Here is a 22,552-nt window from a genome sequence, read left to right on the forward strand (position 1 = left end):
ACCATTTTACTACAGTAAATTTGTTATTACTAGTTAATATACATTTGCCATTTATGAAGGAGTCAGAGTTGAAGGTTGACTCCACAGCCCTGCTAGTCAGTATTGGCAATACTGAGCTACATGTACCAGTAGTCTCACTCATACAGCTTACTACGTTCATTCCTACTTACATGCAGAAAACTAGCATATCATGGAGAATAAGTTACTGAGGCCAATTCAAAGCACTGGTTTTAACCTTCAAAGCTCCTGGCTTCTAAAATGCCCTCTCCGAGGAGGACTTGCCTAGAGGCATCACTACTACCATTTAGGCATCAGGCAAAAGCATTTATTTTCCCAGGCTTTTAAGAACTGCTAATATAAGCTTTTTTCTTTTCTCGTTCGCTTAGAGCAGTTTGATTCTACTGTCTGCTTGAACAGGCTATTGCTGCTTGTTTACTGATTTTATTTGCTGTATTTGTGCCTTCAAGTCGATTACGGCTCATAGGGTCACCATAAGTCGTAATCAACTTGAAGGCACATAACACACACATTATTATTAAATTGTAAAAGGTCCACCTGGTGCCTTTGCTGACATCTTTTCAGCACCAGGTGAAGACTTACCTTCCCTGTTAATGTTTTATATGAATTTTTAATGGCAGATTGTATTCATGTTTGCTGTTAATTTTAAGTTCTTACAGATTTCAGTAACAAACTAATAAGACTAATAAATAATAATATCCCACCAGCAGTGAGGGATAGAAAAATCTGACAATTTCATTTCTCTGTTTCATTTTTCTAATCTTCAAATTCATTCTCCACATTTCTGCAGCAAAATGCAATTTTTAGTCGAGTTTTAGTGCGAATATCTCCTAATAAACATATTTTTGCATTCGGTTTTGACTAACACATTTTTTCAAGCAATTTATCCTTATAATGCATTTTTGTATGTTATTTTCACTAATATATTCATTTTAAGCACATTTCCCCTTAATATATGCATTTTCTGCAAACATCGGTTGGTTAGAGAACTGCAGGACAAAATTCAAGTAAGTGCAAATTTCAAAGGATGGCTCTGTTTTGGTTTTCATGTTGTCTTGGAAAATGCGAATTTGATAAATTCAGCTTTAAATGCAAATTAAATTGAATTCCCCACCCCCCATCCCTACCAGCAACACCTGAACAATTATGGGTGGACCTGTTAACATAAATATAGGATGTTTATGCCACGCTATGTGAACATCTAAACACACATGGAATTTATATTGACCTTAACCCAGATAACAAGAAATCTAGACACTCAAGGACAGGCGAGGAATTGGAAGGAAGGGTGTACCAGTTTTAATTAATTCTTGTATCTTGTATTCTTTAAAGTCAACAAATAATTATTTTTTATTAATATACTAAATTTATATCCCACCCTGCTTCCCATGGAAGCCCAGGGCGGCAAACAAAAACCACTAAAACCACTCTAAAACATAATAAAAACAGACATTAAAATAAAACATCTTTAAAAGCATATTAAAACAAAACATCATTTTAAAAAAAGCTTTAAAAACATTTTAAAAGCAATTCCAACACAGATGTATACTGGGATAAGGTCTCTACACAAAAGGCTTGCTGAAAGAGGAAGGTCTTCAGTAGGAGCTGAAAAGAAAACAGAGATGGCGCCTGTCTAATATTTAAGGAGAGGAAATTCCAAAGGGTAGGTGCCTAAACACTAAAGATCTGCTTTTTATGTTGTGCAGAACGAACCTCCTGACAAGATGGTATCTGCAGGAGGCCCTCACCTGCAGATTGTAGTGATCGACTGGGCATATAACAGGTAAGATGATCTTTCAGATATCCTGATTCTGAGCTGTATAGGGCTTTCTACACCAAAACTAGAACCTTGACCTAGGCCTGGTAGCTAATGGGCAGTCAGTGCAATTCTTTCAGCAATGAGGTGACACGTTGGTTCCACAAGGAGTTCGCGAGAGATGTTAAGACAGGGTAGGCTGAATTAATGGCCAAAGAAAGTGGAGGTGGCGGGGACACGCATGCGCTCTCTTCTTCAAACGCACTCTCACAATATCGTCGCTTCCTCCCTCCGCGCGTGCGTGGATTGTCAACCTAGAATGGGAGGACGAGAGCGGCGCGCGGGTGAGCTGAACTCTCGCGCGACTTCCAGTTAGCGCCCTCTCGTTAACCGGATGTTGATGTTTGCTGGTGCTTTCGCCCCGCCCCTTTTTCTCATGCCTGTGTAGCGCGGAGTGCGGATCTTCTTCCTCCTCTACTTATTTCCTCAGCTTTGGAAGTGGCGGTGAGTGCGACGCCCCGTTTCTGCCCTTCCCTTTCCCAGCGGTATTCTTCGGTGCGGGGAGCGGAGGAGAGGAGACCGGTAATGGCGTGCCCCTTCTCCGCCTCCCACTGTTCGGACAGAGGCGCTGTTGCCATAGAGACGCGTGAGAGAAATTATGGGCTTTCGCTCCCTCTTCCCCCCAATAACGACCCCCTCCCTGTTGGTGGTTGAACCGTAATTAGAATATAAGCCTTCTTTTCCCATTCCTCCCTTCCATTAATTCCCAGTCGTTGTCGTTATTGTGTTTACCATGCTGGGGTTTCCATTTCAGATTTTTGCAAAAACAAATGGGAAACCTACCCTAGGATGTCCGGAGGGGCCGCATCCGTCACATCAAAAACGTCAAGAGGTCTCGCGGCACCTTAAAAGACTAAAGTTGCAATCCAGTGTTTACCATTAGGTTTAGTGGGACTTACTCCTAGGTAAGTGTGTGTTGGATTGCAACCCTCATCCTCACCCTGACCCTAACCCACTAATATTTGAGCTTCATGTTAGTAATTATGGGTGTATCCACTTATAATACTATAAAATAGGGTTGCCAGGTTCTTGGCCTGAGACTGATCCTGTATCTTTAGGAGAAGAGAAAGTCAGCCAAGTGCAGGTGTTCTTGCAAGGCTGTAATGAGAAAAACCACAAGGTGGAATTCTTTCTTCCCCCTGTACAACTTTTAAAGATACAGAAGACCTCTTAGAGGCTGGGCCTGGCAACCAAGAGGTCTTCTGTATCTTTAAAAGTTGTGTAGGGGGAAGAAAGAAATCCACCTTGTGGTTTTACTCATTACAGCCTTGCAAGAACACCTGCACTTGGCTGACTTTCTCTTCTCCTAAAGATATAGGATCAGTCTCAGGCCAAGAACCTGGCAACCCTACTATAAAATATATTTCTTTAAAGGTCCACTTTTAACCTTTAATGTGATTTGTAAAAGGCTATGCTCTTTTTAATGACCACTGTGTTGTTTCCAAGGCATTAATTTGGTCTATTTGAATGTTTGTGTTTTTAGCTCCTGAGAAAGGAGATATATTCTCTGAAAAGCATAGAGCACTTCCTTTTTGCAATCCAGTATGTGCTTACTCAGAAGTAAGCTCCATTGGGTTCAATGGGACTTACTCTCAGGTAAATGTGTATTGGATTGCAGCCTAATGCATTTCATTATGGCTTCAGCTTTTGTGGGCTGGAGTCAGCTTCTTAGGAAGCTGCATTATACTGAGGTAGACCATTGGTCTGTCTAACTCAGTGTTTATGCTGACCGGTAGTGAGTGGCTCTGCAGGGTTTCAGCCAGGGATTCTCTCCCACCAGCCCCACCTGGAGATGCCAGGGATTGAACCTGGGACTTTTTGCATGCAAGGCAGATGCTCTGTTACTGAGTTATGGCCATTAGATGTGTGAAATGTAAGCCACGGTTGACAGGCATTTGTGTACATAAATGTATGCATGGGTAAGTCTAAAGCCTTAACAATTTTTTTTAATTGCGCCATGATTCTGCTTCTAGTAGCTTTGTGTGCTTGGACAATTTAATACAGTCTGGAGACAGCCCATATATCTCTTTAAAGAGTTGAATGCAGTTTGAATGAGGGGATTACTGTTCATGATGTGTACACTTACCCTGCTTTTGCTGCTAATAAATAGGCTTATTGTATTGTCTTGAAAACCTGCACAACTTGCTTGTTCAGAGGCAACAGTGAGACAAAATAAATGTGTGTTTACGTACACACATCTTTGGAATGAAGCCTCTAATACAGTCTTAAAAAATATTCAAAAACTTTCTTTCCAGCCATGCATTATTTTCCTAGGCAAAAGAGCCATCTTAATATCAAGTACTAAATATTGTTCAATTGGAAAGTGCTACTTGCTAACTGGTTAGATATCTATCTACAGGCAGATTTACATGGCTGTGGTTTTGAGATCTTTTAGTTGTCTGGATGTCATCTATTTGGTTTTTACTTTTGTTACCTGCCTCTTGTAAAACAGGTGATGTAGAAATGTTTAAAGTAAACAAGTATGTTAGAAAAATAGTGCTTCTGAAAAACCAAATTACAAGCCTTGTTGAAACACTACTTGTCTTGCTTTCCCTTTTAGAAATGATCAACTTCCGCAACGTGTAGAGTTATAACATGGTGGCTGGGACAGTATCTGCATGGCATCAGAACTCTGTAAAACTATATTGGAGGCAAAGCTAGAAAGACACAAGAACTTATTCTTAAATTACCGTAATCTGCATCATTTTCCTTTAGAATTGCTGAAGGATGAAGGTCTTCAGTATTTGGAGAGACTCTACATGAAAAGGAATTCATTGACCACCTTGGTACGACTTTTTGTATCATACAGCTAGCAAAATGCCTGTAATTTAATGGGTAGAGTTTATGTCCTGAAGCGAGGTTAAGAAAGTGTTTTAGCAACTGCCTCTGCCTTGTTCTTACTGAAGTGATCAGCCCATGTGGGCTGTACTATGTCAGCCAGTAGATAGGAGTTATGACTTAATGTGTTCTCAAAGAAATCCTTCACACAAAAAACTAGCCTGTTTGGGAGAGGAGTACGCTAAACCTCTTTTCTGTTACATGCTAGTTTCCTATGTGTAAGTAATGGTTTTACAGGAGAATTGTTCAGTTGTGTGAGCCCCAGTCAGAAGTGGTATATCCAGACACCAGTTGGCAGACTATTGAGGGTTCCACTATATTGTCTTTCTGGATTTCTATAGCTTACAGTGACTGTGTTAAGATGATCAGATCTTGGCTTAATACGCTGAGATGCATGTGACCCTTTTTCTTACACATGTAGCCCTTTCAGTCCTCCCTTCATGTGAGTTGCAATTAAACCAGGAACTTTCTAATTAACCATAGTTTCCTGCAACATCCAAATTGAGAAACTATGGTTATTGCCTTGGAATAAATCAGGACTGAAGGGGCTGCATGTGCAGGGAAAAGGCTTGTGCATACCTCTGTTTACTTTGTTTAATAATCAAGGTTCGATTGTCTAAACTGGGTCATTGTCTCTAAAGACATAGGTACACTTCCCTTTTTTTCCCCTGCCACCCAATCTGCACCACCTCTTCTGTACATGTCATCAAACTGTCAGTTAGGCAAGTGTCATTTAGGATATTTTGCATTAAGTGAGATGTATATGTAGCTCTGATAGTATAAATTATACAATGAATACTAGGTGGTAAAGGAAAGTGTCCCCAGCAAAGCAGTTATCCTTTTTGGAAATGAACGGCAGTGAAGCAGGCCACAAGCTTAGCTGCTGGCAATTAAAGGTTCTCTGAAGTATGTCTTGTATGGGCATAGTGAAACTGGGACCACTCCACAGAAGCTTCCTCAGAGGATCAGGACTGTAGGCCTTGAGCAGTAGTTTTGTGTGTGTTGTGCCTTCAAGTCAGTTACGACTTATGGCAACCTTATGAATCGGCAACCTTCAATAGCATCTGTTATAAACCACCCTGTTCATATCTTGTCAGTTCAGGTCTCTGGCTTCCATTATGGAATCAATCCATCTCTTGTTTGGTCTTCCTCTTTTTCTACTCCCTTCTGTTTTTCCCAGCATTACTGTCTTTTCTAGTGGATCATGTCTTCTCATTATGTGTCCAAAGTATGATAACTTCAGTTTCATCATTTTAGCTTCTAGTGATAGTTCTGGTTTAATTTGTTCTAACACCCAATTATTTGTCTTTCACAGTTCATGATATGCGCAAAGCTCTCCAACACCACATTTTAAATTATTGGACTTCATAAGGTTCCTTGAAGGATTATTGTAGTCTTTGGGCTCGGTAGAGCCAAGGGTGCAGGATAAGATTTGGGTTAGATGCTCCCCCGCCACAAATAATTTCCCTAATGGAGACAAAACAGACAGCAACACTTGACCACAGTCTGTTCCTTCTATCCTGATTCAGAGTCTTATATATGTATGGAGCAAAGGATATGTCATTAGAAACTGGCAAAGGCTTCACCTTATAGACTGGGGGTTCCCAAACTGTGTTCTATGGACTACTAGTGGTCTGCTGGCTTCATTCAGGTGGTGTCCACATTAAATATTCATACTGATTTTTTAATTGAATTGTTATTGCTTCTTTTATTTCTCATATTGTATTGGAATTGGAATTCAGATTGTAATACAATAAAAATAATATGAAATAATAGAAGCAATAATACAATTAAAATCCTACAGCATCTAGCACTGCACCACGATTGCTACAACAGGCAGAAAAACCATTAATTGGTCTGTCAAGACCATCACCAATTTTCAAGTGGTCCAGGTCGGGGGCAGAACCTCTGTGATAGCCTGTATCTCAGAATTTGTGGATAGTGCTGAGTCAGTTGATAGACTAAAATTCCACTGAACGAGCAAGTGAATATGACAAACAAGTTAAATTTTATTTGCACAATCTGCCGAGAGTTTATGTGTAGTTGTGTTATTTCCCCCTTTCACAAATTCACTTGAGAGCTTTTGTGGGCACAAATACTTCTAACGAGGTATCTGTATTAGTCTGTTGCACCAAGTGGCATCTAAAAGACTAAGGCTGCAATCCAATACATGTCTACTCAGAAGTAAGCTCCATTGGGTTCAATGGGATTTACTCTCAGGTGAATATGTATTGGATTGCAGCCTAAGACATTTATTATGGCATAAGCTTTTATGGACAACAGCATGACAGATGTGAAAAACTAAAGTTATTGTTTAAGCTCTGATTACAGTGGGATGAGGGGATGCTAAAAGAGCAATTTATTTCATATTGTGTAGCAGATTTAGTTGAGTCTGATCCAGTAAATCTGGGACAGCTACTTTTGTGCGTTGTCATGATTTTTACTAATCTGCTCTTAATCTTCTTGGCCAGCAGTGGGGCAAAATCCTACTGTGTGCACTTTTCAGTGCAGATCTATAGTGTACTTCTAGGACATTTTCACATACGCAGTAACAATATGCAGTAACAGTAAATATCCCCAACCTTTTTGTCCTATATACACATAAAGCATGCTTGGGACATAGTGTCATGGCCCCGTCAGAGGACTCATCAGACAAGGATGACTCGGGAGTAACAGCAGCAGACCCAGAAGGAGAAATGGAGGAAACTCCTGAGAACCCAGCTCCTTCTCCCCCTCAGCTGCAGAGCACCCCAGACACAGCTGAAGCCCTTCAGCCAGATGCAGACAGTGAACAGGATACTCCCCCCTCACCTGCAGAATGTAGACAACAGAAGGTCAGGCAGAAGAGGGGCAGGCCCGTCCACTTAAGGCCAAAACGCTGATGGCTCACACCTGCTGACAAACCTGCTCCTTAAAAGTCAAACCTTGGGTTCAGCTTGTTGCTGACTACAACGTCAGGCGTGACCACTGTGTGTCTTCCTATCCCCTGAACCTTGACTTGGACTGATCTCTCGGCAAACTAGACCCGGACCTTCACTGACGTCTCTTCTGGATTTCTGGCTTGGCACGTAAGCTTTGAACGGCCTCTGCCCTTATCTTGCTTCCTCCTTGCTAGCCTGGCAGATTTATAGCCAAGCTGCCGGCTGAGGACTTACGGCCTGGCAATTACCAAGGACTCTCCAGCCCTGCCTGCACCCCCACTGACACTGCTGTCTCAGTGAAGAGCTGACACATAGTATTGTATCAACTAAGTCCTACTGAGAGTAGACCCATTGAAATTAATGAACCTAAGCTGGTCATGTTCATTAACTTCAATGGGTCTGCTCTTAGTAGGGCTAGCACTGGATACAACCCAAAATAACAACTCACTCCAATGTTGATGGTGCTTCTCAATACTAGCCAGTATGACAGGGTACATTTTTCCAACAAAAACTTATTCAGAGAAGCACACAGAGTTTTCTTTAGCCAAATCAATAAGTGTATGTGTGTTTCAGGGCTGGTGCCAAAGGGCAGCCAGATTGGGCTCTGGCCAAGGGCCCCTAGGGTCATAGGGGCCCCTGAGGGGCGCCTCGATGGGGTGAGGGAAGAGTAGCGCTCCTCTTCTGCAATCCGCAGCAGGGCAGCTGCCACGGATCCCAGGGAGGGAGCTTGCAAGCTGCCTGCCTGTTCACTGGCTCCACCTTTCCTGTTTTTGGCGGCTGCGTGTGCTGCATGCACAGGGCTGCCATTAACCAAGATGGCAGCTGAGGTTTCCCTAAGGTGCTGATGCCCCTGCTTGGTTGATGACAGGGATGCATGTGCGTAGCACCATGCATGCCATCAACCAAGATTGCGGTGGAGGCTTCAGCCCCTTAGGGGCCACCATCTTGGTTAATGGTAGCCATGCACGCGCAGCGCATGTAGCCACAAAAGACAGGAGAAACAGGTAGGTGGGGCGCACGTGTGCGTGCGTGTGTGCCAGGGCCCAGGGCAGGCTGATTCCCAAGGGCCCCGGCATGCCTGGCGCCAGCCCTGGTATGTTTGATTGATTTGATTTGGTTTGGTTTGATTGTCCTATCCCATGGAAAGTATTGGAGCTAGAAATATAACATGGGAAATGTTCAAAGAAAAACTGATCCAGCCAAGTAGATTTAAATTCTGTTTTTGAGATACAATGCACTTGGATTCATTTGGAACATTTTACTCTGAAATAAATCAGAACTTGGCTTGGAGTAGTAAAACGTCTCTAAAAGCATATGTATAAGTTTTGGGCAGATCAAAACTGCCCAAATCTGGGGTTGGGGGAGACTGAGGCAGAGGAACTGCCAAATCAAAGCCCTGCTTTGGAAAGGGTGATGGTGGTGCTTTTTTTCTTCACAGATTTTCTCTCCTATTAGTTCCAACACGAGAGAAAATAAGTACACCATTGCCAGGGCTGGGGTACTTTCCCCCTGTTTCTGGGGGTATATTGTGGGAACAGCAAGGCTTTGGATCTCGTGGATCTAAAGCCTTCATTGTTCTGCCACTGGAACAATCCCTTTCTGCGTTTACTTCCATTGAAGCACCTATATGATGAGGGTAATGAAAGTTTCTGTGCCCACAGTGGGGAAATTTGCAAGAGTGCACCTCTTTCTCTGCCTGTGGACCTCCCTCTCCTTGGGCAAAAAGGGAGATCCGCAGTATCCAGAGCCTATATGGTTGTGCCTTTAGTTTTAGTTCTTTAACACTGGCTTCAGAATTTTCAAAGTGTATCACATACATTATTTTTTAATTCTTACAGCAGTGTGGGGATGCTGCTGGGCCCATCTTTGTCTCTAGAGGCCCAGGTGACCTCAGTGGCTAGAGTGCCTGTTGCCAGCTTCAGCTGGTAAAACAGCTGAATCCGTTTTTGGACAGGATAGCCTGACCACTGTTGTCCATACACTGGTAACCTCCAGGTCAGATTACTGTAATGTGCTTTATGTGGAGCTCCTCTTGAGGTTGGTGTGGAAGCTGCAGTGATGCAAATTGCGGTGACGCTACTGTTCAGTGGGGCAGGATATCACCAACATTTTACCCTGCTGCTGAAAGAATTGCACTGGCTGCCCATTAGCTACCAGGCCAAGTTCAAGGTTCTAGTTTTGATATACAAAGCCTATGCAGTTTTGACCAGGATACCTTAAAGATTGTCTTACCCCTTATGTACCCAGTCAGTCACGGCCTCCTGCAGATACCATCTTATCAGGAGGTCTGTTCCACACAACATAGGAAGCAGACCTTTAGTGTTGTGGCACCTACCGTATGGAATTCCCTCCCCTTACATATTAGACAGACACCATCTTTGTTATCTATAAGGTGCCTACTGAAGTCCTTCCTCTTTCAACAAGCCTTTTTAGAGACCTTATCCCAGTCTGTGTCTTTGTTGGAATTGCTTTTTAAGGTGTTTAAGAAAGCTTTTAAAAAGATGTTCATACGATGTTTTGTGTTAACATTTTTTAAAACTCTTTTGTTTTTAAGATGTTTTAAGAGGGCTCTTAGTGTTTTTGTTTGGTGCCCTGGGCTTCTTGTGGAATCAAGGGTGGGATATAAATTTAATAAATAATAATAATAAATTATGGGTTGAATCCAATGATGTCATTGTGCTTGCGGAATGGAACTTACCCTCCCTTTCCTCTGTCATGCACCCCCAGATCTGTTTGGGAGTTGCCTTAACCCTCTGGAGTAGATTTGGTAGGATGCAGGAGATGGAGTGGAAGTTTTGTCCCAGGAATGGAACTTGTTGGATTCAACCCAATGACAGTATTATGCTCATATTGTAGACACAGGCTCATCTAAGGATGCCTAGGACATTTGATGAGATTTGAACCTGAGGCATCCTGATTTGTACCACTTTCTGTTCCTAAAATTACATGAGGAAAATTTTGACAGTTTTTTTTAAAAAAGATTTGGGTGCACTGCAGCTTGCTACACATAATGCTTATAATGTGAACTTTACAAATTGTTTTTATGGTAACGATAGTTAAAACCATTGTAGGAATAATGGAATTTTTTTAGGTTTTTTAAAATAGCTGCTGAATATCTGTTAGGCCAATGAAGACTTTAAAGAGGCCATTAGAATTTATTCCAACCTAGTTGCTTAACAATTTATACAAGTGTTGCCAAAGTAACTAAGCATGTTTTTGTTTTGCCTTCTACTCTTATATACTTGTATTTATTTATGAATGTATTTTTAAAATTTTGAACCAAATAAACAAGGAGACAAGAACATCAGATGCTACTAATGCTACAAAACTGCTTTGGAGGAAAAAAATCAATGTGTTTTAGCATGAATTCCCCAGTAGGTGGAAACCAAAGCTCAAGATTTCAGCAGCATACCATGGAAAACAAGCTGAATAGTTATGAGAGTGCTTCTGGCTATGAAAAGTACTGGATATGCTTTGTTTGAAAACAACAGCAAAATGTTCTTCAAAAGAAGGATAGCAAAATCTTGAGTGTTGGAATGATCTGCCTATATTTGTCTTACCCTAGTCATACTTAAACATAACAGTTAAAATTGGTATAAAGTACAGCCACTTCAAGTATGACCTCTTTCCTACATGAAGACCGCTATGTAGGGGAAAAGTGCACATTGTTATGTGTAAATTGGGGGATGAGAGGCACACAAATTGGATTTGCTCTCGTTCCTCAGCAAATGTGAGCTTCAAGGTTTTCAAAATCATACCCTGGAATCAAGCTCCAGCACCACAGTACAGGAAATATCTGACTGCCAGTAATATGGTGGCAATCTGTTTGTGAAATAGGATCTCTGCAGGGTTTTGTAAGACAAAACTAACATCATGCATTTCACGTGGAAATTGTATGACATGGCTGCTGTAACATGATCTCTAGTAAAAAGTTGCTTTAAAAGATCTCTGTTTTGAAGACTTCTGGCTATGTGGAGAATGCATTATAGTAATTGCAAAACATTAGCAAACTGGATTAACATTAGAGTAGCCAATGTGATTTAAGTTCTATTGATTTGTAGAATTTAATTTGCCTTTGGCTATTGTAAGGTAACCTGAATGTTCAGTGGGCATTTCTAATGTATTGTGTGCCAAAGAATAGCACATGCTATGCTGGTTTCTGTGCACTATCCATGCATATTGAATTTGGAAGGTGCTAATTACACCTGTTAATATTTTGGCACCTTGGGGTGCACTGTTTTTCTAGAGCCCCCAGCTCCAATTTGGAAGCTAGCTGTGCCCTCTGTGAGTTGATATCTTCAGGTCTTCCTGGCACAGTGACATTCTTGCATGTTCCCAGTGACAAGAATTGTATTCAAGTCTAGGCCTAAAGTTTAAAGTCTTAAATAACTTAGATTCCAAATGTCTGAGAGACCACCACCTTACCTACAGACACTCTCGAGTGTTGAGATCAGCAGAGAGGGCCCTTTTGGTAGTTCTGCCACCCTCAGAAGCTTGTGGTGGTGGCCCAGGAGAAGGCATTCACTCTGACAGGCCCTAAGTTGTGGAACCTACCCCAAAGAGGTATGTCTGGCAATATCACAGTACAGTGTTCAGTGAATGATGAAGACGCCACCACTTTACCCTGGCCTTTTGAGACCTGAAATGTATATTTTTAGGACACCCACATTTTTTGTGATGTGATTTTAGGTTGTCTTTGTTTTTAATGATGATGTGACCTGCCGTGGGACCTTTGGGTGAAGGGTAGATGATGATGATGTATGTCAGCCAGGTTTCATGATCAGTGCCAGATTATGGGCCACACAAAACAGTTGTGCCCTTCTTTGGATTTCTAATGCTCAGAGCCTCGTCTTAGCTGCAAACTGGTTTGCTAGTTAGACATTGAGTCTTTTTTTAAAAAAATGAAAAAAAAATCATAATTTTCTTTCTTTCTTTTTAGCCGGAAAACCTAGCCCAGAAGCTTCCAAACCTTGTGGAACTGTGAGTGTGTGATGCCGTGTTACTTGCATTCTGTGCTTAGTTAAATGCAGAGATTCCCAAACAGTGGTCCTTGGCCCACCAGTGGTCTGCCAGCTTCATTCAGGTGGTCTGTGGCATTTCCACATTAAATATTCAGATTGAGTCTTAATTGATTTTTATTGCTTCTTTTATTTCACATATTGTATTCATGTTGGAATACAAATTGCAATACAATAAAAAAGAATATGATAAATAATAGAAGCAATAAAAATACAATTAAAATCATACAGCATATTTCAATTGCTCCAAGAGGCAGAAAAATAATTAAGTGGTCCACCAAGACCATCACCAATTTTCAAGTGGTCCATGGGGAAAAAAGTTTAGGAACCTGTGTTTAATGAATTTCTTGAAGTTGTACATATTAATATTTTATATTTCTTTAGAACACTGTTGTGTGTTAAAAGAGCTGGTCTGCTTTATCCTAGTCCATGTTGGTGTGCCTTTCCATGATCTAATTTCATTCACGTGCTTCCAGATAGTGTTTCAAATGACAGTTTTGAAGCACCACCATGCCAAAGAATTGCTACATTCCGCCTGTAGTTCAGTTTGTTTGCTCAGAGAACTTGCAAATGTTCTTTATCATTGGTAACTGAAAAAAATCTACCTTTCTATATAAATATAAAAACTGTAGAATTTATTTATTCCTGGTTCTTCTACAAAGTGCTCAAAGTGGACATATAATTTTTGAAGACTGCTTTTGTAACATCTACTGGAATGCAATATTCCAAGTGCATATTTGTTACCGTTATGGTGGGTGGGTTGCTGTTTACCTTGGCTAAGGATGCAAGAATTGTGTTTCTGAAGTGGACCAAAGCCCATCTGGTCCAGTATTCTTTTTCCAACACTGACTGGACTGATGCATCTAGGAGAAAATGAAAACAAGGTGAAAACCATCCCCTGTTGTCTGTCACAAGCACTTGGTACTCGGAGGTATGCTGTCTTTGTCCATGGTGTTTTCTCTTAATTATCAGCCATTGGCAAACTTGTACCAAACACTGTAAGAACTACAAATGCCTCTTATGGATGGGCTGCTTCTTTGGGTTGGCATCTTTACCAAAACGAAGGCCACCTGTAGCTCCTTGTACCTCTTACTACTCAACAGAAGAGCATGGAATCTGGATTACAGCATCAACTACTGGGGTCAAAAGAAGCTTCAGTAAACACCTACATGTGTCCTTAATATAGTGTACCCTATTGCACATTAAATCTGTAAGGTGCTTTGGGAGCTAATTTGGCAGCAAAGCAAGTTACAAATATCTTAAATTTTAATTGTTTAGGAATTTATATACCTTCCTTCACCAATGCCTCCAAGATCCATTTATAAACAAATACAAGAAACTTTTCAGTGATGTGACCATGAGTTGATGAAGAATTTCTTCAACTGCAGCTTACTGGCAGCAATTCCTGTAACTTGAAAATATGCCTCTGCAATGTTGTAAATAGCAAATTGTGAATGCATCCAGCGCTGTATCAGATCACATTTTATATCCTCTGCTATCATGGGCATGTTACAGCTAAAGATAATTTGGGCCACATTGCATGGAGGTACATTGGCCTGTGGAAGCTGATCCCAGATAACCAAGAAGTGTAATCTTAACTTGAGCTTTTTTCCTTTCCCCCTGGAAAGTAGCACCTTCCTGGTTTGTGCATTTGCAGTGCTGTTAATAGTCCTTGCAGGTCACTGCAATCTGTAGCTTGCTCAAGATATAATCTTGCCTCATCTTGTCTGAGGTGAGTTCTATTTTATAATGAAGCTGAAGTATAGGTTTCATGATATACTTCATGTTTTGCCACCAGGCAGTTAAAAAAATTATCTGATGAGGCCACAAGAAAATCCTGCCTCAAATTAATGTTTGGAGGGAAGGTAATTTTAGATGCTCCGAAAACCAGAGAGAGCTTGTTTAATACATGTTTAATCTTGTCTTAATTATGACATGCCCCCTAACCCTTTTTCCTGCATATTTTATAGGATTGTAGATGGTTGGGATCTGCGTGAAGGATGAATCAGAATAGAAGAAATCTTGCTAATGTTTATTGGACAATAAAACCTAATTGAGGAGTGATGGGGGAAAATTACTCTAGTTGTCGATAGGATGATACTCTGTAGTTATAACTCTGCATTACTTTACAGGAGGCTCACAGATTTTGGATCATTGGCTAAGGGTGAGATTTCCCTAGCAGCCCTGTTGTTGGAATCATCTAGGTTACTAAAAATTAATGCTGACTTCTAGGAAATTAAAATATGTAAAAAGTTTTCCTAAGAGGAAACAGGTCTCAAAACAAATATTAGCATTTAACATCATAGTGCATTTGACTCTGATTTACGTAATCATTCAATTGGTGGCTATTTCTCTTTCTATGCTAGTATTTAGAAATATCCAAATTTTAAAGCTGACATTCAGAGACCAAATCCAAATAATGACACAGCTAGTTCCACATGCCTGCTGAGTCTCTGAACTGGCATTTCTTTAACAGCAGCACTCTTATACTGTATAGTAATCTGCTCTTGGAAAACAAATTTAAATGAAGAATCTTTAAAAAAAAAAAGACCACTGAGCATGTGCAAAACCTTTGATATTCTTAATGTATTTCTTTGGATCTTGGCTAAGAACATCTGAGAATTTTGTTTGACCTACTGTGTCCAGAGTCGCCTCATGGCCCTTAATTTGTAATTATACCATTTACTTCCAGGGTGATGCTGTATTTTTAGCAGAAAAAAAAAAGATTTCCCTTGTTTTCAACCTCCATAGCACTGTCCAGAATGTATAATATAGATTCCTTTTTTAAAAATAACTTTGACTTGGAATTCTAACTATAGGCTATAACTTACCTTGTGCTACCAAAAACTATCAAGCTTGAGTTACCTTGAAGCAAGAATCCATGTGGTACTTCATCAGTTTACTCATCTGGTATACCAGTTATGTCTTTTGGATGAGCAAAAAATCTAACTTTCAAGCGGTAAATGACATCTAACCAACTTGAGACTTCTAGCACAGCTCCATTTGAAGGGAATTCACACACATGTTCAAAAATAGCAGTAATTGCAGAGAGCACTACCTAAAATTGTATTAGCCCTATCATGTTAAATATAGATCAGGATCCAAAGAACCACACAAATTCTTTGGGCTTGTATTTTTAAATACCAACCTCCCATGCTACAAGGCAGAATGCTTTTGAAAATAAGGGGCCTTCAAAAGCAGATTGGAACATGGAATGAGGCACACACAAGTCCTTGGTCATACCTGAAATAGCTCTCTGCATCCTCACTTCAATTTGCCAGTATTGCTTGTCAATATACTTATGCTTGATTATGGCCCCTTTTATAGAATATTATTTAAGGTCCCATGTTTTGCTTTAAACAAAAGCACAATTTGTACAGTTTGCCAAGAAACATTGATATTAGATTTTTATATATATATTGAAGTAAGCCTGAGAAGATTTTTTCCTGTAAAGGCATTTGAGGAGTATTTGCTGCAGAATATGAAGTTTCTGATATTATCTGAATTTCCAACTCTTGTTATATTCTAAAATTTGTCTAAAATAGCTGTTAAGGAGACTGATAGGACTAATTCCATGACTAATTTTTCAGGCAACCCCTAAAAGATTGTCTTACCCCTTATATATCCAGTTGATCACTGTGCTCTGCAGGCAAGGGCCTCCTGCAAATACCATCTTATAAGGAGGTCCATTCTGCACAACATAGGAAGCGGACCTTTAGTGTTGTGGCACCTACCCTTTGCAATTTCCTCCCCTTAAATATTAGACAGGCATCATCTCTGTTATCTTTTTGGTGCCTACTGAAGACCTTCCTCTTTCAACAAGCCTTTTAAATAGAGTCTTTATCCCAGTCTGTATCTGTGTTGGAATTGCTTTTTAAGATGTTTTTAAAGCTGTTTTTTAAAGAAAGATGTTTTTTAATTTTTTTAATATGTTTTAAAGTCTTTTGTTTTTAAGATGTTTTCGAGTGCTTTTAGTGTTGTTGTTTTGCTGCCCTGGGCTCCTTCTGGGAGGAAGAGTAGGATATAAATTTAATAATAATAAAAACATAAATAAATAAAAATGTGGCAAAGATCTATGTGGAGGCCTTTCTCATGAATGGACTCACTGTGGGCTTCTCCATCACATGCTTAACAAGCCTGATTCTGGGAACTAAATGAAAGATGTACATTATCAAATCACAGTGAATTCCACAGCGATCCTTGCTTTGCAACAGCCGGAGTGTTATGTCTGGCCACTGACTTTGGGCTGGTTTAGAGCAGGGATTAGGCATCAACACGCACGTGTAAGGTTACTTCATTTCTATCCTATTCCAATCATATGACATAGTAAGTTGGCATGGCTTATTTATACATTTACCTTATAACTGTGCCAACAATTAGGGTATTGGGGAAACATCTAGTGTGAATATTGTGATTCTTCTTCAGTGCCATTTTCAAAATGTATATTTATTTAGTAGATCTAACATATAGAAATTTGATGCTCACAACATTTATAAAATGAATGGATATATTAAAAGCTAGGCACTGGAAACCAACAAAACTAGCCCAGCTTTAGTAGGTGAAGGCCTTTGCCTGCCTCTCTTTCCTGGGTTTCCTCCCACAAGATATTGTATTGGAGACCATATATAATGGTAGTTGCATTATGTACAGAGCATCCTGTTAACAAATGTGAAATTATTGATCTAAATCTCTGTATGAAGGAAGAGGAAGTCTGATTTGGGAAAGTTTGGAAGGCGGAGTGATCAAAAACTCATGGTAATGTCAGTTAGTCATAGTTTGGCCATATGAGCATTACCTTTGAAGAAAAGAGAGAAGAATGCAAATCAAAAATGTTTGATCAAGTTTCACATATGAATATTTTGCCAGCTGGCTTTATTAGCCAGCATCTAAAAATAACAGCTGGCATGTTCTGCTCTTTTTTCCAGATATCTCCATTCAAACAATATTGTTGTTGTACCTGAAGGCAAGTGCTCTGCTGGGTTCAAAATACCTTTAGTTTCTGACATTAACTGTAAAGGAAGACTTTACATAAATGAAAATGGTTAAACCATCAGATGCTTAAATATCATGTGCTTTGCTTCCAATTAGAGGTTTTAAAAAAACAAAGTGGTGTTTATCAGCAAAGCAATGCTCCTAAGTGAGGCAGTGATCACATTCATTGCATTTAGCTTGGGCTTGATGGATGGTTTTAAACTTCATTAATCATTTATAAAGCTCATGTGTCTTTCATTTGTTTTTCCAACAATCCTTGGCTGTGTAAATTGCTTTTTCCTTGCCTTGAGCCTCATGTAATGTACAAATAAAGTCAATCCTGTGAGCTAAGTTTTTACCACTTCCCCTTTAGAGATAGGTTGCTAATGTTGACATTTGCTCAGTGCTTATGCAGTGACTCTTGGAATCTTATGGTTAAGCTGCAACTTAATCTAGGAGTTTGGGCCTTGAATATGCTTTGTTATCTGTTCTTAGGTCTTTACTGTTATAATGTAAGCCACCTTCAGAGTGGAATAATGGGGTATATGAATTGAGTTACATCAGGGATGGAGGACCTTTTTGGCCTGGTGGGCCAGATCCTTATCTCCCCTACCTACAACCCACCTGTTGATAATCTGACATCGTAGTGATGTCAGGTGATTGATACCAGTGAAAATCCCTTATATATCACTTCCCAAATGCCTGACAGCCAGCTGGATGTCAGGTGCTTCTGAAGTACTGAGCAAAGGCTTTGGCAGCCCTGTGCTCAGTGCTTGGGAAGTGTTGAACACAGGGCTTGCAAAGTGCTTTGCACAGTACTCCCCAATTACTGGCCACTTGGGAAGCACTGTGCAAAGCGCTTTGCCTGCTGGTTATTGGCTGCTTGGGAAGCATTGTGCAACTGAGCTTTGCAGGTGCTTCCAAGTAATTCCCAATAGTATTCAGCTATGACATGGTTTTGCCACCACCTTGTTTTGGCATGTAGGGATGAGACACTGGCTGTGTTTGCATGCCAAACTAAATTATGTTGTTGTTTTGACATACATGAGCTCGAACAAAGACCAGTTAGCATTGGGCTTGAACGCTCCCCTCCTCCTGAGCATCCAGCAGGAGGACTTAGGTAGCATTTATTCATGGCTTGAAGTTAAACTTTTTTATAAACCCTTGATTCAAGGGTGGCTAGTGGATACTGGAACTGGTGGGGCGGAAGGCAGGGAGCCCAACAGTAGATAAAACCAGAGCTAATGACAGGCAGAACCAGCTCATTCTAGTTTTCTGCCCAATCTCTTCCCTACTGAGTTCTACAAGGGCAACACTGAGACTAAGGAGGAGCAAGGTGGCAGGAAATGCTACCCCCTGGATTGATTGTAAATAAGAAGGCAGGCAGGTGGGACTGGCTGAAGGCATATTGAGCTTGGTGGGCAATGCACCATTTGATGCAATGCCTTGATTCACATGCAAGGACAAGCTGAGATTCAGTGAGGTGTGTGGGAAGTGCACAAGCCTTTCTTGGGCTTCTTCCAGCTCCTATACGTTATACTAGATCATGGTTTAGCATTATGTGTGAGTCGCCTCATTCTTTTATTAAGGTTTTAGTACTCTTGGGTCAAATTTTTTCCTTTTCTTGTTTGAAGCAATTGGATCCCTGGTTAAACTGCAGTTTTTGGACTTGAGTGACAATGCTCTTGAAATTGTATGCCCAGAGATTGGCCGCCTGAGATCTTTACGCCATCTTCGATTGGCTAATAACCAGCTGAAATATTTGCCAGCAGGTAAGGGATAAGGGGCTAAAGAATCAATACAATTGTTTCAGTTGATGATCTATTGAATGCATTTTCAATTCTGCTTGTAGATAAATTCAGTCATGTTGGAGAATGTTGGTTAAGTCTATTAGGTATTGTTCTTGATGTACTTGTTGCTTAAATTATAGGCAATAACTTCATTCATTGTTTTTTAATCTACAAGATGAATATGGGATTAAAACTAAATGCATGTCTTCCTGAAAACATAGTGATCTTGGTAAAGGCAGAATATCCAATATGATAATCGTTGAACGTGCCAGGCCTTTATTCTTTACTGCAGCAAACTTCCCGTGTGCCTTTACCACATTATCTCACAAATCAACTGTATTTTAAGATGGTAATTTTAGAGGAAATATGCAGCGTTGGCTGGAATTTAATCAAGGAGAAATTAAATGTCAGTAGCTCAATCTTAATCTTTTTGACTGGAGGTTCAGTAGAGTTTACTTCAGAGTAAGTGAGTTTAAGATTGCACTTTTAAGTATGTGAGGTTTTTTTTGCAAAATACATTGTTCTGCATTCTTTGTAAAGATGCTGCAGCACTGTAGTATGTATATGAACTCAGTTGGCTATTTCTATTAACTTTTTACTGTAACAGATAAAGCAAAATGTTCAGTGGACATTCCATAAATCCAGTACTTTTTTCTGAAAGCTGCTAAAAATTATCACCGATGTTTCAGAAAAACCTAATTCAAAAGAGAACATCTGGATATTCTTGAACTTCTAAAATGAATGCTGTGCTCCCACACTATAAAAGCAAAGTTTGTTCAAGAGAAGTTGCCTTTTTTTTACAGAACTTAACACATGATGACTTTAACAGATACCAAAGAGGAGGGCTTCAAAAAGAATAATTTGCTTTATGGAATGATTGACTGCATATCTACTAAATGTTGCTTAGGAAATGGCCTTTACCGTACAAGGAAGCTGTATTTATTTCCTCCATTTATATGAAAAATGGGGCATTAAACCTCTTCCTCCTATTTATTCAAAGCTTTAGGTGTTTGAACATTTCTTTATAGCTAAATATATTGCCAGTTGTTAACCTCAGAGGTTCTAGCCAAAGGCCTGGTGTGTATTGAAGTGCTGGTGCAGAGTCAGCTTGTCTAAGGGCTTCTAACAAATTCTTTACTTTTCCTCAAATGCTGTCAGTATTGCATTTGTACAGAGTATATTAATCTTGCCCAGCCTGTGAAAATCTTCAATTTCTGCTAGCAAATTGACTCCACTGATCTATTCCATGGAGTGTTTTCTTGTGTGTAGCCCTTTCAGTCATTACTTTGCAAACACTTTTCAAAACAGATTTCCTTTCATGGTTGCAGCCTGTGAGTATTTTGATGCGTAATCCCTCTTAAGGAGCTTCTCTTTTTATCAAGATCTTGAGTGGGATGGTTCGTATTGTGACAGCTTTTCTAAATAGCTTTTCATTTCTGGAAAGCGCCTTGTAGTGGGCTTACAAACTACAGTGTTAATAAGATGAAGCTTATTTCAGTGTTAGCTACGTTTCCTTTAGCAAGAATGCTGATTTTGTGAAGTGGTTGCATCTGTTTTTAAACTAGGTCATCTACTTGGTGAGATGTTATGTCCAGCACAGAGAATTCTTAAATGGATGTTGCGAATTTGTGATAGCTCTTCACACCAGTCTTGATTCACTCGGGGAGACAGCCACAGTAAGACGGCTGTCATACCACTCTCAGTAATGTTTGCTGGAGACCCTCTGTCATTATTGCTGGTGGGGTCTCTTGCTGGCATGGATTCCCACTGAGTGGCATAGAAGGGGGAGAGGTCAGCAGGTTGGGGATGGACATGGCAACATGGACAATTGCACCATGCTGTAAAAACTCCCTGTTTTGTAGATGGATGTCCTTGGTGCTAGTAAAAATTACTTTTAGAGGCTTGGCATGAAGTATTATGTTATGTTTCTCTGATATCATGCTAATGCTTAGGTGGGCAACGTCCTTCCCATTGACAGCTGGATTACTTTAGGTGTAATCTGTCGGGGGTGTGTGATGGTGGGTGGGTGGGGCTAGAACCAGAAGTGGGTGGAGTTTGCAGGATTGGAAAGCACATACTATCTGCACAGGGCTCCCCCCCAAACAGTCTCACTGTGTAGCAGCCACATCTCTTCCTACCTGTGCTCCCCTGCTCCCCCCCCCAAAGACACAATATGTGGAAATGGAGGCACTTCCCAGAAGGGCAGCTCTCAGAAGGGTGGACTAAATAGCATGTGGAGGGCAGCACGAGTGGTTCCTGGGCTGCAGGTTTCCCACCACAAGCTTAAACCATAATAATGCTTGCCCATGAATATCATACTTGCCGCTTACATCATGCTTTCCCATATATGGGGTTAGACTAGAAGAACCACGAGCAAAAGAATGCTCTTCTGTAAGCAGTTGTGCAAGAGAGTGTGCAATACTGTAGGTACTTTTTATAGTTCTCATGCTTCTGCAAGAGGTTGCAGAGCCTCTTGTGTAAGTGGAAGGTCTGACTAAAAGCAGGAGGACACCTTTGGATCTATCTCCAAAGGACTGTCTAATCCTTAAAGAGGATTAGTCAGATTCATGGAGGATAAGGCTATAAATGGCTACTAGCCACAATGGCTGTGCTCTGCCTCTATAGTCGGAGGGCATGGTTTTGAAAACCAGTTGCTGGAAACCACAGGAGGGGAGAGTGGCCTTGCACTCAGGTCCTGCTTGTGGGCTTGCCACTAGGGCATCTTTTTGGCCAGTGTGAGTACAGGATGCTGGACTAGATGGGCCTGTGGCCTAATCCATCAGGTTTATCTTCTCTTGTTCTTAACTCAATGTTCTGTTATCTTTACAAAAGCCCTGTAGTAAAGGTCAATATTATCCCCATACTGGAGATACGGTGCCGGTGGCTGAGAGAATAGTAGCTTGTGTAAGATCACCTAGTGAGTTTGTGACAGAGACTATCTGGGTATTCTTGAGCCATAGCTCAGTCTCTTAGCCACTGCACAATACCATGCAACATCTTAGTAGAGTTGTAATGAATGGGTGTTGATGTTTGTAAGGCTATTGAAAGATCCTTCATGACTTCAGAAATATTTTATCCACCCCCTCCAAATCTCCCACTTCTTAACAGTATCAGATTTGGAAGTTGAACAAATACTAAGCTGTTGATAAAAATCAGCTATTGGTTAACTGCTGATTTAAG

The 22,552-nt window shown here is 40.5% G+C and overlaps 1 protein-coding gene across 1 annotated transcript in view; it reads left to right on the top strand.

Annotated features, from left to right (window-relative positions):
• Nucleotides 1–2,127: 2,127 nt before the first annotated feature.
• The window catches only part of LRRC28 (leucine rich repeat containing 28), a 60,088-nt gene continuing 39,663 nt past the window's right edge, over nt 2,128–22,552 (top strand). The window contains exons 1-6 of the mRNA XM_061594938.1: nt 2,128–2,278; nt 2,589–2,739; nt 4,395–4,620; nt 12,533–12,573; nt 17,537–17,574; nt 19,217–19,354. Coding sequence (XP_061450922.1) covers nt 4,453–4,620; nt 12,533–12,573; nt 17,537–17,574; nt 19,217–19,354 — 385 coding nt within the window. The 5' untranslated portion in view covers nt 2,128–2,278; nt 2,589–2,739; nt 4,395–4,452. The remainder of the gene's footprint in view (nt 2,279–2,588; nt 2,740–4,394; nt 4,621–12,532; nt 12,574–17,536; nt 17,575–19,216; nt 19,355–22,552) is intronic.

The sequence above is a fragment of the Rhineura floridana genome, chromosome 14 (assembly GCF_030035675.1).
Source record: "Rhineura floridana isolate rRhiFlo1 chromosome 14, rRhiFlo1.hap2, whole genome shotgun sequence".
In the NCBI taxonomy this organism is placed as follows: domain Eukaryota; kingdom Metazoa; phylum Chordata; class Lepidosauria; order Squamata; family Rhineuridae; genus Rhineura; species Rhineura floridana.